This window comes from Prosopis cineraria, unplaced genomic scaffold, assembly GCF_029017545.1.
Source record: "Prosopis cineraria cultivar Desert tree isolate PC_DT_omini unplaced genomic scaffold, ASM2901754v1 PC13, whole genome shotgun sequence".
Lineage (NCBI taxonomy): Eukaryota > Viridiplantae > Streptophyta > Magnoliopsida > Fabales > Fabaceae > Prosopis > Prosopis cineraria.
Genome location: NW_026555344.1, coordinates 7,179,331 through 7,196,775, shown reverse-complemented (window position 1 = coordinate 7,196,775; position 17,445 = coordinate 7,179,331). Strand labels below are relative to the sequence as shown.

The 17,445-nt window shown below is 30.8% G+C and overlaps 2 protein-coding genes and 1 pseudogene across 2 annotated transcripts; 1 reads left to right on the top strand and 2 right to left on the bottom strand.

The window, feature by feature from the left end:
- Positions 1 to 3,502: 3,502 nt before the first annotated feature.
- On the bottom strand, positions 3,503 to 3,614 carry LOC129291927 (U6 spliceosomal RNA; annotated as a pseudogene).
- An 8,904-nt stretch (positions 3,615 to 12,518) lies between these two features.
- LOC129290167 (ankyrin repeat-containing protein At5g02620-like) lies at positions 12,519 to 15,073 on the top strand. The gene is made up of 3 exons (XM_054926874.1): positions 12,519 to 12,975; positions 13,052 to 13,467; positions 13,994 to 15,073. The coding sequence occupies exons 1-3, from the start codon at positions 12,519 to 12,521 to the stop codon at positions 15,038 to 15,040; spliced, it is 1,920 nt and encodes a 639-aa protein (XP_054782849.1). The 3' UTR covers positions 15,041 to 15,073.
- Positions 15,074 to 16,231: 1,158 nt separating this feature from the next.
- LOC129289837 (mavicyanin-like) lies at positions 16,232 to 16,961 on the bottom strand. Its single transcript, XM_054926603.1, has 2 exons — positions 16,764 to 16,961; positions 16,232 to 16,557 (listed from the first exon to the last, which is right to left on the bottom strand). Exons 1-2 carry the CDS (start codon positions 16,957 to 16,959, stop codon positions 16,232 to 16,234), a joined length of 522 nt encoding a protein of 173 aa, XP_054782578.1. The 5' UTR covers positions 16,960 to 16,961.
- Positions 16,962 to 17,445: the final 484 nt, after the last annotated feature.

The window sequence follows — 17,445 nt, the reverse complement described above, 5'->3', positions numbered from 1 at the left end:
CATAGGGCTTGAGCACCAAACCAGGATTATCTATAAATAAAAAAGCCCTCTCTCAACAACAAGATCAGCATCAATAAATTCTCAAACTCCATGCCTATTACTCTAATTTATTTTTTTCCTTTTATCATATAGCTTTAGTCTTTATCTTTCTGTTATACGGTCGACATAACCCGCCACTTCTTTCTTTAATTAATGTATATTTATTTTCCTACATCTACATTAATTTTCTTCATCTCGCATTCTCACACCCAGGTAAACTGTAGTAAGGGAGCCTGGATTCCCCGCATTTGATTAGAAATCAAGTTTTTCTATCTTTTTAAGATCACACATCTCTGGCACGTCTCACAACATCATACCTGATTATTTTTTACAAACACTGATTTTTTAGAATAGGCTTTTTACTAAACTTGTGCTCGTAATATTAGTGTTTTTGTTAAATTTGGGATAAGCTTTTCTTTTAAAATTATGCTTGTAATATTAGAACTTCCGCTAGAAGGTCACATTAAGGGCTATCTATCATGACAAGTCTGGGCTATATAACTTATAAGTGATCGAGTTATAGGAGATCCAGTAATACATCATAGAGTAGAGTTGTCAAAAATATCGAAGAGAGCCAATAGACTAATCTTTTAATATGGGTTTTTTCCTTGAAGTTGTTCGCGTAACAAATAACTAGCTGCTCATTTACACCATTTCCATAAGGTACTATTTGGTAATTTTGTTAGGTGTCATTTTTGGTCTCCCTCTATATTTATATCAACAATTTGTCCAACCCTCCTCAATATATAATACCTTTAGGAGCCTTATTTGAAAGCATGTCCAAATAACTAAATGTACTATCTTCTCCTCAATAAATATCATACCAATTGTTTTTTTTTTGGTATATAATATAATCATTTCAGATCGCGTCTTTTTTTTTTTAACCTGTAACCACACATCCATCATTTGCTATAATTTATTAAAACTTATAATTTTTAAACAAAAAACTCTAAATAATATCTTCTAACTATTTGAAGGGAAGTAAAAACTACAAAATGATACATATTTGAAGAAAAGATTTATAAAATCGTTTCCATATTATAGTTTTGAACATGTAAACTATAAAACTTTCTCCTCCAAATTAATCTCAATTATTCAAAACCAGCACTTACATATAACTACACAGACACAGTATCCCATCGTTTACACACTATTGAAAATTAGATTAAAATTACTTGAAATTTTATGATGATAATGATATCGAAATGTCCTATTACACAAAGAGCTTAACAATGTGGAATTTCATCACGTTTCGTGCTAATTAATGAGTCTTAAAACTTGAAATTGATTTATTACTTATATATCGATGATATCAACAATGGTCCTCATAATATTCAACCATGAAATGAGATGCAGAGCTGTTTTTCATTATCCATCATATATAATTGAGATCGAGAAGAGTCAAGAGAGAATCTCCAGTTAATATTGAGTGATCCAATAAAGCCTTGTAACATGGCTTTGTTTTCGTCACGTTTTGAATCATTCTATTTGGACACATGTTATCTCACTCAATAATGAGCCTCTTATATATATATATATATATATATATATCAGACCCTACTCATAAATATTGCAATAATTTCTAGTTCCCCTGCAAAAGAAACCATTGATATTGATGAAATTATAATTATAATTAAAAAACACTGAAAGAAAGAGAGTGAATTTGAAAATAAAAACATAAAAAGTTAATGGTTGTTAATTCTAAATTAAATTTAAAAAAAATATATACATACACATACACAAGATTTAAATTGTTCTGATTTCACCGTGTCCCATTCCACATCTTTTTGAGGCAGGATTAACTTGCATCGACATGACCAAAACAGGTACAGGTTAACTGGGACTGATTCACACCCACCTCTTTGTTGTTTTGCAAGATTAATAATAAAACATGGATTTCTTTTGTAAAAAATGTGAGGAAAATATGGAAAATTGTTTAAAAGTAGAATTTTTTTTCCGCATTTTTTCACGAAAAAACTATTGAAAAGAATATTTCATTTTTATTTAACAGTTGCAATTTTTTTTAATCAAAGTTGAGACTCCAAAAAAAAATTCAATTTTTTGATTAGTTGAACTAAGTAGCTCTTAATCATTGGTTTCCTCTCTTATTTTGTGGAAATTAAACAAACTCTTTGTTTGCTTCCTACACTTTCTTCCTTAATTTCTGTGATATGATTGTTCATTAATTTAAGAGTTAATGGTCATTTTCATCCCTAAACTGTATACAAAAAGTCACAACTACCCTAAACTCAACTATGGGTCAATTTTATTCATCAACTTTAAAAATTTCCTTCGTCATTGTTTTAATGTTAAAAATACTTAACGTCTGTTAATCATCAATGGTCCCACTATTTTTTTAATATTTTTATCAGGTTAGGGGTCTTTTTCGCTCCTCAACTCAAATATTTTATAATAAAAAATATTAAAAATATAATGTAAAGTCAACTAACGATCAACTAATGATGAAAAAATATAAAGTGATGAGAAAGGAAATTTTTAAAGTTAAAAGATAGGATTGCCCCATAACTAAGTTTAAAAGCATTCGTGACTTTTTGTGTAAAGTTTAGGAATAAAAATAACCCTTAACCCTTAATTCAACATGTCCAATTTCATTTGAGTTTAATTTAATTTGTTTCAACAAATACACACTCTTTTATCGTACTCACGATAGCATGTAATTAACCATATAGGTGTTGAATAATATAGTAGTTCAATATAAAAGATAAACATGAAAATGAGCGCTAGAATAAGTGGACATGAGGAAGTAGAAATGTGTGGCAGATTTGAATAGAAGCATCTGACATTAAATAGGTCCAAGTGTGTTGTGATGCATGAATGGGGTCAGCCTTTTTGGGAGCATAGTAACATGAACGTTTAATACACATTAAAACATAAGAGAAGTACAACTCCCAAAATCAATGCCGCTTCTTGTTGGTTGTTTGCCTAATTTATTATATATCTTTCTCCTCCATTAAAATCAGCCAATTAGCTTTCTTCAATAACTGAATAGTGCTGGAAGAGTGAGAGAGAAATGGGAGAAGGAGGAGGGGAGTGAGAGGAAGAAGAAGAGATGATGAAGATGATAATGATATTGTAAGAAAAACAGACCCGTGTAATACTAATTAATATAATGTCTTCTTGTATTTCCATTATATTTTTGTTTTCAAATTATATTTCACACTTTTTTAAAATCCGCACAACCATTTAGATGAGAAATAATTCTCAGATCCCATACAAGAAATTTAAATATTAAAAAGGGTGACATAAAATCACAAAATTACTTTGAAGCCCAATATTATGTAACTGAAGCTCTGGATTACAATTTGATAGTCGTTAATTATTGCTGCTAGGCTGTCAACTGAATAACTCTACTTACAACAAGAAATAATTAACAACTTCAATATAATAAATGGATAATTTTAGTAAAACATATGAGACTTCAAAGTAATCTTGTTATTTTCATGTGACTTTTATATATTTCTCGATTTATGCGTGTCATCCTTATACATGGGCCATGCTAATCTTCAATTCTTCACGGTGTTGTTTCAATTTTATTGGATGTCCCTGAAAGGGACAAGACTTTCATATGCTTAAATTGTTTGTGTGAAATTTGAGAGTGTTTCCATTTAAATATTGTTTGTTCAACATAATAAATTAATTTTCATTAAGACGTTGTAATGTTCAATCATGTATGCATATTGAATTATAACATTATAAAGTATTAATATTAAGTCATTAATTTTAATTGATTATATTCATGAGAAGAAATCATTTGATTAATGATCCACCAAAAAACTTAAATTGTTGGAATTTCTCTTTGCAAGAAAAGTCTAGAATGCATAAGAAGCCAACATTCCTTCTTAACTAATGCTTGCTAGCAACAAAGAAGGGACATAGTTTGTCAAAATGACATCACTATATAGGCTAGAGTTTGGACCTCTTAAAATTTTTATAAAAGAGAGAGAGAGAGAGAGAGAGAATAATTAATATTTTATTTTATGTATGGATATCAACTTCCTCCTAAAATAAGCCACCACAATTCATAGTGAAAATCTTTAAGTAGAATTTGGATTGATGAATCTGTATTTAAATCTTACATTTAAAATACATGTATTTAAAATCATTTGCCTTAATAGTTTAAAAAATTCAAAAAAAAAAGGAGCAATAAGTTGAGATTTAAATCAAAAATGAAAGATTGAAAGTGATGAGTTTACCTATATTCTTCAATTGGTGAGAGACAAGAACAAAAGAGATGAGCAAAGAAGAGAGAGTGATAGACACCTGTTGGTTGGAATATCTTTTTGAAAAATAAAAAGAGTAGAGATAAAGAAGGAAGTTATGTTTTGCACAATGTATTCCAGACGTGACCAATACTTTCCTTTAGACTTAATTCACTTCCATGTATTCCAATTTCTAGGGTGCAAATAGGGTTGATATAGTGAATTTCTTTCAGGATATAATGAAAACTCTTAAGTATGGATTGTACATCCGAGATTCAAGTCAAAACAATAATAATTTTTACAAAGTGATAATTTGATTTTATCTTTAGTGTACTTAAAGACAAGGCAATAAGGTTCAATAGATGGATGTCTTTAGATATATGATCACAATAAATAATGGCAAGGGATATCTATAGATAAAGAAGTAATGCTTTGAAGTGATGAAACTCTTTACTTAAAGGTGCGTTTGGCTCAAAGGGAGGAATTTTAATGGAGGGAAGGAATTTAATGTTACCTTATTTGGTTTAGAAGGAAAGAGGAGAAAAAATAATTATAGATGAACAATTTTACCCTCATTTTATTAGTGTTGAGATACTGAAAAAATATATTTGTATTTTTTAAACTTATCATGAAGGGAATATTGGTCAAGTTATTAAAAATTTTACCTCTTCCTTCCATTCCTCCCAATTTGGAAGCGAGATTTTAAAAAAAATTTCTCCCCTCTAATTTTTCAAGCCAAACAAGAGGAGGGGAACAAAATCTCTCCTCTTTCCTTCCCTCCCCTTCAGCCAAACACCCCTTAAAAGTGTTAACCCTTGTTGGTTCATAAACAACTTTATGTGAGTTCATGAACGATATAATTTAATAATTAATATTAACTAGGTTATTTATAATTTTTTTATAAAAAGTAACATCATTTAATTTTAATATGTAGATGTTTTTGAAATACAATTCTTTTTACCAAGTGACACTTACTTTCTAGTTTTATAACCCTCCAAATGTGTCTTTAGAATTTAAAGAGACTTGACCTTAGTAATTGTAATTGTGCCCCTCATAAAATTCCTTAATTTATAAAGGCATGATTGCTTAATTTATAAGAACATGGCTTTTAAAAAAAATGACTTTTCAAGAAGAATATCTTTTTATTTTGAAAAATATTCCAACAATAGTGACTAAAATTTTAAATAATTAAGGCATGAAAGGAATTTGAAATTATAAAAAAATTATAATAAAAAAATCTTATATATTAAAATAGAAGCTAAATCCCTGCCGTTCCAAGCACAGCATAAGAAATTGTTGCATGCTTGTTAGATGGATCACGTCTCTTAGTAAATGAAGACTATGAGATTTCGAATTAAAGAAATGTCAATTCAATTCAATTCAATAGATTTGTTTGTTGAAGACCAAGTTCATTGAAGATATAGTTTATGTTTCACATATAATGCGCTTGATAGTACTTGCATGACTTTGCAACGCCAGCCTATATATGCATGTGTGAAGAATTTAAAGATATTTATAGACAGAACCCTATAAAGTCTTGCTTGATTATGCTTCAGTGCTTAATTATGGTTGAAATTTAAAAAGGAAAAAGTCTTGCCTTAGGTGGCAATACTATCATATATGCGCCAAAACCAAAGAAAGGTTGAATGATTAATTCCCTAGTCCCTCCGAAAGTGAAGCAAGCAAAATTGGGTCACTTAGAATGTGTGTTACATCTAAACTAAGAAACTTGCTGCGCTGCCGACAGTTGAAAGGAATTAATTTTTAAATAATTAAAAAAATCATATTTCCTAGAATCCTATTTATAAGGTTTTAATTATTAATCCTTAATACAAGATCCTTTACAAATTTTAATTAAACATTAACTAATCTTCCAAAACGCTTCTTGTCTCTTTATAATGGATTTTCCATCCTCTCTCCCTAATGAGTAATGGGCCATACCTACCTATTAAAGGGTAAGATTCAAAAGTTGTTATTTTTTTTTTAACTAATTTCATTAATTATAGGAAAGTACTTATTCCCGTCCAAAATATTAGTCAATTTGTCCTGGATAATTTTTATCAAAAATATAATCAGCTTGATATTTGTAGAAATTTTCATTTTACCCATTATATTATTAATTTGAATTCTTGTGTTTATTTTGAATTTATGACTTTTTTCTTATTCATTATAAATAGTTATTAAAGGTAGAAAGAAAAATAATGTATTTTTTATTTGAAAAAATTTTTGTTGGTATGCATATTATTATTAAAAGCTGCTTATATTTTGAAATAAAAGAGTAGTTCATAAGGCCTTATATATAAAAAGGACATGAGGGAGCATCTTTGAATAAATTCTTCAATTTTTATTTGTACATTGCTAAATGATACTTTTATATATTTTTATCTTTTTAATTTAATTTTTAAATATTTATTTGATACTAATTGAGTTTAATTAGATATTATTTAATTTTATTAGCCAATCTTCAACTTTTGAATTTAAACTAACTAAATTTTGAGTTTTAAAATATAAATAATATTTTTGATATTTTTACATAGTTACTATTTTATTTTATTTTATTTGTGCAGATTTTTTAAATTTAATTTAAAAGATATTAATAAAAATTATTTTGGATAAGAAAAATATGAACATGCTTACAGATCAAATCAAAAATTAAATTTTAAATATTTTATCTAAATTTCTTTTAAGTTTTTTAGTATAGTTTTCATTTAAAATTATTTAAAATAGTTTAATCATTTTATTAAATTATTAGGTTTTACTTTTGTGAGAGGCGCACAAATTTTTATATAAAAAGAACGGAGTAGGGGACGCACGACTGGAAAATGGAGGAAAGAAACAAGAAGGCAGACGTACGCGGCTCTGATTTCATTTTTACTAGTTGTGATTTCAAGTCCCAAGAAAAATTGATTTTTATGTAACCGATCACAAATTATAATTTTAAAATTTAATTAAAGTTTTAAATATTTAAAAAAATTTTATTTTAATTTGTTTTTTTTCTCTCTATTTAAATTTTATACTTTAATTATTATTATTAATTAAAGTAATTTTATTACATAATTTTTGAATTATAAATTTTATCAGGTTTTATTTGCTATAATCGATTGATATAGTAATATAAAAATAAATTAGCTTGACTTGGGTAATTATTCGTGCTTTGTTTTTAGTGTGGCTAACATAAAACAATTATTAAATTGTGAGTTAAGAGAGATTTTAATTAATCTATAATTTAATTTGTTGCTTAATTCTTGAATGATAATTTAAAAAATATATAATAAAACCAGAATAATAACATTAAATAAAATTAATTTATTTTATAGATAAGAAAAATTAAGTTTAGGTTATTGGGTTGTGATTGATTGCACTGCTTGTTCTTAATAATTTTTTTCAGTTAAATTTTCTTTATTTATTTAATTTAAATTTAATTTTTTTAAAATTAATTGCATCATTAAAAAAAATTCTCTTATTATTTACCTTTTTATAATCATAATTCAAATAGTTACTCCATAGGCTCTTAGAGAAATAACCTAGGCTGCACTTTACTGTAAAATCTAATTTTTATTAATTTTGGTGCTATTTGATAATAGTGTCATACATGTATATACTATATGTAAAAACCTTATATAGTTAATGTACTTGTTTTTAATTAAATCAAGACATTTATATCTTTTATAAATTATTTATTCAATAACAAATTCTTGCTGCTATTGCTGCTGCTGCTATTATTATTACTATATTAAAGTTAACATGTTTTGATTTCATTAGACAAAAATATATTAAATATATTAAGTTGAATACACAAGTCTATTACATATATATATATATATATATATATATAAAGAAACAAATTAAAAAAGTAACTTCATCTTGAACCCAACTATTCTTTTTAGAAAGGCAAATAAATATGTTGACTTGCTCACACAAAAAATTTTCCATAAAAAACTATGACTTCTCTATCTACAACGAATCACCTATGAGATGTAGGATCATTTTGAATTCTAATATATTTTGACTCTTACAATCCTTGCACGGTTTTGTTTGTGTTTTTATTCAAAAAAAAAAAAAAAACCAACTACTCTCAATCCCTTAATTGATAGTGTTTAATACTAAATTATTGTTATTTGTTAACAAATGTAAGCTGCAAAATTTTAAGCTCAATATAATTAACTTGGATTGTTAATGGTTAATGGACATTCGTCAATTATTATAAAAATGGACATTCGGCAGTATAAATTTACGAGATAAATATATTATTATTCACTTCTGTCCTCTTAATAAGCAGCACATATTAACAACTTTACATAAATTAAAGCAACTAATTAAAATTATTTTTTATAAAATTTCAAAATTACTCTTAATGAAAGGTATTAGTTACAAAATTATGTTTAATTAATTAGGAACTTTTATAGTTGGTTGGGGGATACTAGGTGAAAAAATTAACGCGTTAAATAAAGCAGGTTAAGAAACAAGTAATTAAGAACAATAATGAGTGGATGACTTTAAGCTTTCGACATCAGATAAATGCCTCCACTTTTTTCCTCTTTCCAGCAATTTGCCATCTGTTTATTTTCCTAAACATAGATGAAGTTAACTTTATTTTGAATCTGATATATATTGAATAATTTATTATGAAAAACTTGCAGAAGACATGATCACTTTATATTACATTTTAAAATTGCAGGACAAGACTTTATTGTGGATTTGTGGTCGAGAAGGCAGATATCATGTAGAGATTATATGATCTATAAAGGAATGGGTGTATTGATTTCTTCAAATGATTGTATTGTCACTGTACCACTTTGGCTGTCATGCACTTGGTCTATTTCCATTTTTTTAATTTATTTGTTTTTTTTTTAATTTTTTTCTTCTTCCAACATTTTTATTATATTGGAACCAAAAAAAAAAAATCAATCGTAAGTATGTTACTGTTTATTAGATGTGTGATAGTCAAATAATCAAGTGATAGAGAACAGATCATAACTATATAAATATGTGGTGAGTTCTTCAAAATAGGTTAAGTTGTTTTGATGTAAGTGATAAGTTTTAATTTAGTATAATATCAGAATTAGGTGAGGAAAATATTAGAACTCAAATCTTTAATTCAATATTATTTTATTTTTATTTTTTATTTTTTATTAATTTTAACACAAAATTTTAAATTATTTATTTAAATATCTACATAACTATTTAAAGTTCCTAAAATTAGAAGAAAGAGTAGACAATTAGATTACAAGAGTAAGATAATAATTTTAAAATTTTCAACATAAACACGAATAAAAAAGTAAGTATTTTACAATCTTTAATAGAATATCATTAAAGGTGTTAACAACTTGCAACTTTTGAACATACGAGAAAAAACCATTGTATTTTACTCAAAATTTTATGACACTGACACGTACCAAATGGTATGATGAATGCCTGTTCGCAAATGCATATATGGATTATGGAATGGCATATCTAAAATCTTACATGAGTATGTCTATTTCAAGTACTAGCACGGTATAACTTTTTTTTAACTCTTTCAGTTTAAAAATATAAAATATTTTTAATTAAATTTTATTTTTTAATAAAGTAATTATTTACTTTTTAATTAATCTTATCTTTCTATATTTACTCCTATTAAACACCCTATAATAAATATAAAATTATTATTAATAGAGGTACTTTTGAAAAAAAATAGTGATTATATCTCAAAAGATTAAAAATTTTTTATATTTTTTAACATTCAACTCCTTAAAAAATATCTTATATTTTTTAATGGAGGGAGTAATATGCATGACTATTTGACTGTCACTATTTGCATATTGTTGGGCCCAATTAAAATCATGATAAACTGGCAGCGGTGCCTAGGCTTCTTTTGATGAACGAGCATTCCACAAGCATCATTGGATCAGAGGATTTCCAATTGGTACCTCCTACCTTCATGATGATGAATTTGATGCTTAATTGTTTTGAATGGAATAGTTTGACACTGGTGGAGCCTTTCGTTAATTTTGGACTATCGATGAGCTATAGCAGCTTCAAATGGATCCCAAAACATACTATTGTTGCTATCCACTGAATTGCTTGTGCAGCCTATAGTGCTCTAATTAGTGGGTTCCAATACCTTTTTTGCATGCGGCATGTATCCTAGCATGTAATTATGCTAGGACATTAAAGACTTAGTTTTTGCCGTTTTCATTTTTGGATCTTTTTTCTTTTGTGCTTTTTTTGTTGTTTTTTTTTGACTCTTTGTTCTTTTTAAATATGGCTGTTTTCTTTTCATGGCCAAAAAAAATTGTCAAATCCAATTAAAAGTATATCTCTTAAAAATATTTTTTTTCGTATTCACACATGTTCAAACTTATGACCTCATATTTAAGCATTCATAACTCCTTCCATCATAACTAATGCTTGTTAGTGTACTATTACATCATAGTTGTAAACCCTTGTTTAATATTTTGATAAGAAAATGATTTTTTTAATGTTTAATATATTGCTATGCTTCAAAAATGATGTCTCAAAATTTTTTACTTTCTTTTAAAATAAAGACATGATTTTTAGCTTTTTTTATTGCATATAGATGTCCTCCTATTAAAAATAGTCATGTTCAAATTACAGTGAAATGTTAAATGTGAGTACACCTCTCTCAGTAGATATTCAAACATTGTTTTATTACTTTTTGTTTTGCTTTTTTTTCCGTTCAATGTAAATACTATCTCACAAAATTTATCAAACGAGTCTCCAAAACTTTTGTTTTAAAAATGATAATTAGGGTGATTAGATTAAACATAAATTAAAAAGACATCTCTAGCTCTTGAGTTGAATTATTTCAAAGAACTTGCCAACTTTTAAAAATTGACCAATTGTATAAGGAATTAAATTCCCAATGATTTATAAATTTGAAAGTAAAGGAGATGATGAGTGGTTACTTGATAGGGTATGAGTCGTATCAATCATATGGAAGTGCAATTGTATTATTAATTGAAAAAGAAGTGCGTGTGATTATGTGTCAGAAAATAAAATATTTTCTTTAGATTAAATCTCTTGAGTCACTTCATCTTCCATATCACATGGAATTCAGGTTCATCTAAAAGCACAGTTTCATTCCCTTTTTATATAGTGGTGGGTTCTCGTGTTTTTGCCATTGCTTATTGTAATGGCCCTTTGCTAATATTTCTTTGCTTTTAAAAAGTGATTTCGATCTTGTATATACTTCTTTTCGTCTATTTATCACACAAGTATGGACGAAACACAGATCATTTTCTCTCTTTTTATTTGTATTTTTAATTAATTTTATTTTTTGTTTGTGAATTGAGCAATATATATTCATTTAATTCATGATGTTTATAAAAACAAATTTTGTATTATTAAAAAGAATACACTCAGAATGGAAGTTTAAACAAGTTAGCCCAAAAGATCGATTGGGCTCATTAAATATTTTGGGCCTTGTTGGACACTTACATTTTTGTCAGTTTCAAACATGGTTGTCTCAATAAATATGGAAGAGAAATTACATGAATCATTAAAAAAAATATCCAAATTATTATAGAGGAAGGCTAACCATTTAAAAGGGGAATTTTTTTTTTCCAGACTTGACTTTGTTTTGCACAGTGTTTCTACGCGTGAAACTTCAATCAATTTCTTAACCTAAATTTTTCTTAAGAAATGTCAAAGAGTTTTCTCTGTTGCATGATTACCTTGTTATTTATCATTTTAATTTTCTCCCGAAAGAGTTAATTCTGAGAAGAATAAAGAACTGAGTAACTTGAACGAAACGTGCTTGAGCAGAGATTATTTTAGGGCTAAACATTGACACTTCTGATTAGTGATTATTAGTTCATTATATAGTCTTCTTAATTTATTAATTGATTTGTATTCTCCGTTGACAATATTCGAAGTCTTCGAACGTAGCCAGCACTTACGCAAGCCCATGTCACGCTGACTTTTAACACAAGGACAGCTTTCCATCATTACATACCCGAAACAACACTACAATTTCATGCCATCAACGTTCACTCGTGCGTGTTCACCCAAATTATTCTCTACGGAACCTTCTTGTAACATTAACGATGCTGAAATAACATCTATCACCGTCAGTTTCCGTAGAATTTTGTTTCAAATATCATCCACTGGGAATCTTCCCCTGAAAGTTTTCAGCAAATTCTCTTCATTTCTGCCAGAACAGTAATGCCGGCTCACTTATAAAGCGGGATAGAAGAAGAGGAACAAACCCAACTTAACTTCGTTATCTAAGTATATATATACAAGAAATTAAATATGATGGATCAGAAGCTGTTAGATGCAATCAAGAAGAACGACCCTCCCACATTCTTGAGGCTGATTCAGGAGAACGAGGCAATCCTGCATCAGAGAACAGACGAATCCTTGAGCACAGCCTTACACGTTGCTTGTCGGCATGGGAACGTAGAAGCAGTATCAGAAATTGTGAGGTTGTGCCCAGAAATGGTGGATGCAGAGAACAAGAACCAGGACACTCCATTTCACGAGGCTTGCCGAAAAGGGAACGTGCAGGTTTTAAGGCTGCTTCTTGGGGTGAATGCCAAAGGTGTAATGAAACTCAACTCTAGCGGTAAAAGTGCCTTTTATGAAGCTTGCAGCTACGGCCACCTCGACATGGTGAATCTTCTTCTGAATCTTCCCGATGATACTGTGGACCCAAAGGAACCCAGTTTTGATGCAACATGTGTTCACATCGCCGCTTCAAGAGGACACACTGGTAGGTTTATATCTCTCGGAATTATATCTTCTGCTTCGTTTCTGAGACCGTAACATAACTTTTTACTATGATGCAGATGTGGTGAGAGAGCTGACAAACAAGTGGCCTTATCTTGTTGAGGTGGTAGACGATGAAGGGAACTGGCCACTGCACCATGCTTGTTACAGAGGTCACAAAGAGATGGTGTGGATGCTTCTGAGGAGAGACCAGAACGTGGCTCTTCAGTACAACAACAATGGCTATACCCCACTTCACCTGGCAGCCATGAATGGTAGGGTCTCTATCCTGCAAGACTTTGTGTCGTGCAATGCGGCGTCGTTTCACTATCTCACCACAGAAGAAGAGACCATCTTCCATCTGGCTGTGAGATATGGGCACTACAATGCTCTGGTGTTCTTGGCTCAGGTCTCTAATGGCACCAACCTTCTTCACTGTCAGGATCGATATGGGAATACTGTCTTGCATCTTGCTGTTACTGCTGGGCGCCATGCGGTAAGCTAGCAGAATTTGGTTAGATAAATTAGGGAAAGCATGATTTTTGGTATAGATTTATGCATGTGTTCAGGTACTAATTCTTATAATTATGGTAAACTTTTGTCAAAATCTTCAAAAATGGCATGAGCCTGGTCTGGCAATAGTGTGTTGCTGATATGGCAATATTGTATAATAGTAGTAACTTTGATCAAAGTTGATTACAACTCCAGAAGATATTTCTTAATGAAAATACTACAAGAATCTTCACCCAAGTTTGATCGGATTTGGAGTATCTGCTGCCTTCTCAAAATCGCAGCCTTTAATTTTGCTCGTAAGTTGAAATTTCTCTTACCATTAGCTGAAAAGAAGGGTTGCAATTTCGGGCACTAGGAATAAGGCAGCAAACACTCCTAATCCAAGTTCAACACAACTATAAGCATAAAATCTGTTTTCTTGATAAAACTAATATATAAAAGAAGGATTGTATTTGTAATAGTGAGAAAGCTTGTATGATTTTTTCTTAGAGCTTCATGCTGTTTTACAGATAGCTGAGTTCTTGATCAACAAGACAAATCTGGATATCAATACTCGGAACAGGGAAGGACTGACAGCACTTGACATCCTGGAGCAGGCCAAGGACAGTTTAGAAAACAGGCAGCTTCAAGCAATATTCATCAGAGCCGGCGCCAAAAGAAGCAACCACTTCCCATCTCCTTCACTGGAAACACCAGGAACTTCCAATAATAGTTCTCTATCACCCATAGCTTCCAGGCTTTCTCAGTCACGAACCCATGATACTAAATCAAACGAGCTTGAGCTTCACAGCTATGAAATGATCTCTTTCGAATCCGTAACCCCGCCAGAAGCCAGCAAAAACACATCCCCTCGCCCTCAAACTCTGAACAGATTTGAGAATCAAATTTATAAATGTGATGACTTCCCTCCAAAAATCGCTCGGAAACAAAAAAATCAGAGCAGAAAACAGAGGAAAAATGCGACCGAGAGCCATGAGATGCAGAAAGAGGCGTTGTTAAATGCAAGAAACACAATCATATTAGTAGCTATCTTAATATCGACTGTGACTTTCGCTGCTGGTGTCAATCCACCTGGTGGAGTGTACCAAGAAGGACCCATGAAAGGGAAGTCAATGGTGGGAAACTTGACAGCTTTTAAAGTGTTTGCAATCGCAAACAACATAGCACTGTTCACATCTCTATCAATAGTGATTGTGCTCGTGAGTGTGATTCCATTCAGAAGAAGGACTCATATGAGGTTGCTGGTGGTGGCTCACAAGGTCATGTGGGTGTCAGTGGCTTTTACTGCAACTGGGTATGTGGCAGCCACATGGGTGATCTTGCCTCACGGAGTTGGGCTTCAATGGCTATCTGTGGTGCTCATAGCAGTAGGAGGTGGCTCTCTGGGCACGGTCTTCATTGGTTTGACAATGATGTTGATTGAGCACTGTTACAGAAAATCAAAGTGGAGGAAGAGAAGAAGCCAAGGTGTGGAGGAAGGAGATGCTGGCTCTGAAAAGGAAAGTCAAAACTCAGATGTCGAGAGTGCTTATTTCCAGGGTTATCACTCATTCTGATACATTAGTTCTCTTGATTTCTCTGTAATTAGTTTAACCATGCTTCTGTTTTATAAATCAAGCTTTCTTTAAAAGAAAAGTCTTGCAATATTAATTATGTTCATGTACAGCTTGTTGTTTGGATTCAAAAGTCTTCTTTGTTTCTGTAACATTTTGTCCAACTGGTATGGTACAAAAGATTGAATAAGAACCCAGGAGACTTTGATTTAGTTCCTCCTCGTGTCACGGAAACATGACTAGAAGGTGATAAAATTAATATTTCTCAGTTTGACAAAGAATCTCTCACTAGTTGACGAATCTGTCAAGGATTCTTTAATGGCTAAGTCAGAGAGGGAAAAAAAATAAAGCTATAATTTCTGGCGATCGACACATCCATGCTTAGACATCAAACTAACAACTAGATTTAGGTAAGAGTGCTATGTATGGATTAATTCACATATCATATTAGCACTTGTATTTTTAATATGTATCTCTCAATGCATTATATACATATATTATGAATATAGAGGATCTAGATTCTTTATATATATGGAGTAATTTATACGCTTTCTTGTTAATTGCCAAGCAAGATCATAACTGAATCTATGTGACGCCCAAAAATATGTTATTTTTATTCCCTCACCATCTTTCTTTCTTTCTTCTTTTTTAAGGCCAAGCGCTCAACATCTTTCTCAGATTTTAATCCACGAAGTTTCGTATGATTCTACGTTGAAATTGGTAATCAACTAACGTCGTGGAATCTTATAGTACTGTGGGACCAATTCAGATGAGAAAACTGAAGAAACGCTAAAGATTTTTATTTTATCCGTCCTTTTTTTATGATAGGAATATTTGGTCTACTTGAGTATGTTAATTTCCTGTAACTTACATAACCATGAATGAGAAATTTAAACTTTGTTTATATATAACCATGTCTCCATCAAATTCTGGCATTAGAAGCAGAATTTTTGAAAGCTGAATGCTCTAAGAGATACATATACATATACCTATACATATAGACAAACACATATTTATATATGCTGAGTAAATACTTGATATCAGAAAGTAAAATTACGTCTAGGAAAGAAAAATCAACGCCATGGTCATAAAAGTAATGCAGCACAAGAATCAGAAGACGACGATAATAATTAAATGATCTAAAACAAGGGAAGTTAGTTAATAAACTATAGTTCGTTCATAAACTGATAATTCCTAGACAGAAGAGACGCCTAAAGCAATCAACATCATGAAGTTAAAACAAGTGGTGAGAACGTGCAATGAGAGTGAAGTCCCTGAGTTATGATGACGATGAGAAGGTGAAGGAGCAGAAACAGACATGGGAGATATGACTTGGACCATCAGTTTCTGGCCGTTGCTGCAATGATCATACAGCCCACTGATGAAGTAGAAGGAACCAGGCTGGTCCAGATTGATACTGCTATTCCCATTGTTGAACATAGTGATTGGATCACTCGCGTCACAGTGATAGTAATCCCATTTGTCCACACTCACCACTGAGTCATTCTTGTACTCAAAAACTGCACCAAACAAAACAAAACAAAAAATATTTGGCACCAAAAAAAAAAACAAAGAAAGAAACAAAACAAAACATATGAATAGGTTCCACTTTTGAAGAAGTATCAGTACAGTTTCAGTATAGTTTCTGCTGAAGACTGTGCATTGAGTGTATGTGTTTTAGTTCATGATATATATTTGCTTGGAGATAAAGGACAGTGAAACTCACCCAGAGAATCTGAAACATGAAAACGGATCATCGAAGCCCACTGGATGTAAAATGCTGAGTTGTTAGGGGGAGGTTGTCGCCAGCCGAAGGCGTCACCAACTTTGAATTGCGTTGAAGCTTCGACTGAACCATTCATGGAGGAAGCCAAGAAGATGATGACCGTGAGAGTACAGAGAAAACTCACATGGGAAGCCATATATGTTGGTAATGTGAAAGCGAGGAATGTAGAGGTTCAAACTTGAGAGGCAAGAGTGTGCGTGTGCGTGTGTATATAAGGACATGGGCTAGCTAGTTACAGGCAAGAGATGCACGTTGGAGTGTCCGAATTTGTGTTTGTGAGTGAAGACGTGGTGGGACGTGGCAGTTACGGGTAGTTTTGTAATGGTGGTAGTTATATTCTCGGCAGTTACCCTCACTTGGAGGGTAATAGTGACGAATTCGTTGGCCCTCCTTTAAAAAAAAAAAAAAAAAAACTTGATATTAAGTTTCGTGAATATGTTAACCAAAGCTGATGCAATTTTTGGAATCATCGGTAAATTATTGAATTTGAGTACATGAAGAGGGTAGAAAGTAATGATGGTTGTTTGAAGATCAAGGACCTCATATAAAATATATAGATTTTTTTAACATTTCTTTATTATTTATTCTTTATTTTTGTCAAAGAGATGAAGTGAAGCTTCAT

What these genes read in the sequence shown, in the direction of transcription:
- LOC129290167 (XM_054926874.1), top strand. Translation starts at nt 12,519, where the DNA reads ATGGATCAGAAGCTGTTAGATGCAATCAAGAAGAACGACCCTCCCACA. An exon ending in CGCTTCAAGAGGACACACTG is followed by an intron (nt 12,976 to 13,051) that starts GTAGGTTTATAT and finishes ACTATGATGCAG; the next exon opens with ATGTGGTGAGAGAGCTGACA. An exon ending in TTACTGCTGGGCGCCATGCG is followed by an intron (nt 13,468 to 13,993) that starts GTAAGCTAGCAG and finishes GCTGTTTTACAG; the next exon opens with ATAGCTGAGTTCTTGATCAA.
- LOC129289837 (XM_054926603.1), bottom strand. Translation starts at nt 16,959, where the DNA reads ATGGCTTCCCATGTGAGTTTTCTCTGTACTCTCACGGTCATCATCTTC. An exon ending in TCATGTTTCAGATTCTCTGG is followed by an intron (nt 16,558 to 16,763) that starts GTGAGTTTCACT and finishes TGTTTGGTGCAG; the next exon opens with TTTTTGAGTACAAGAATGAC.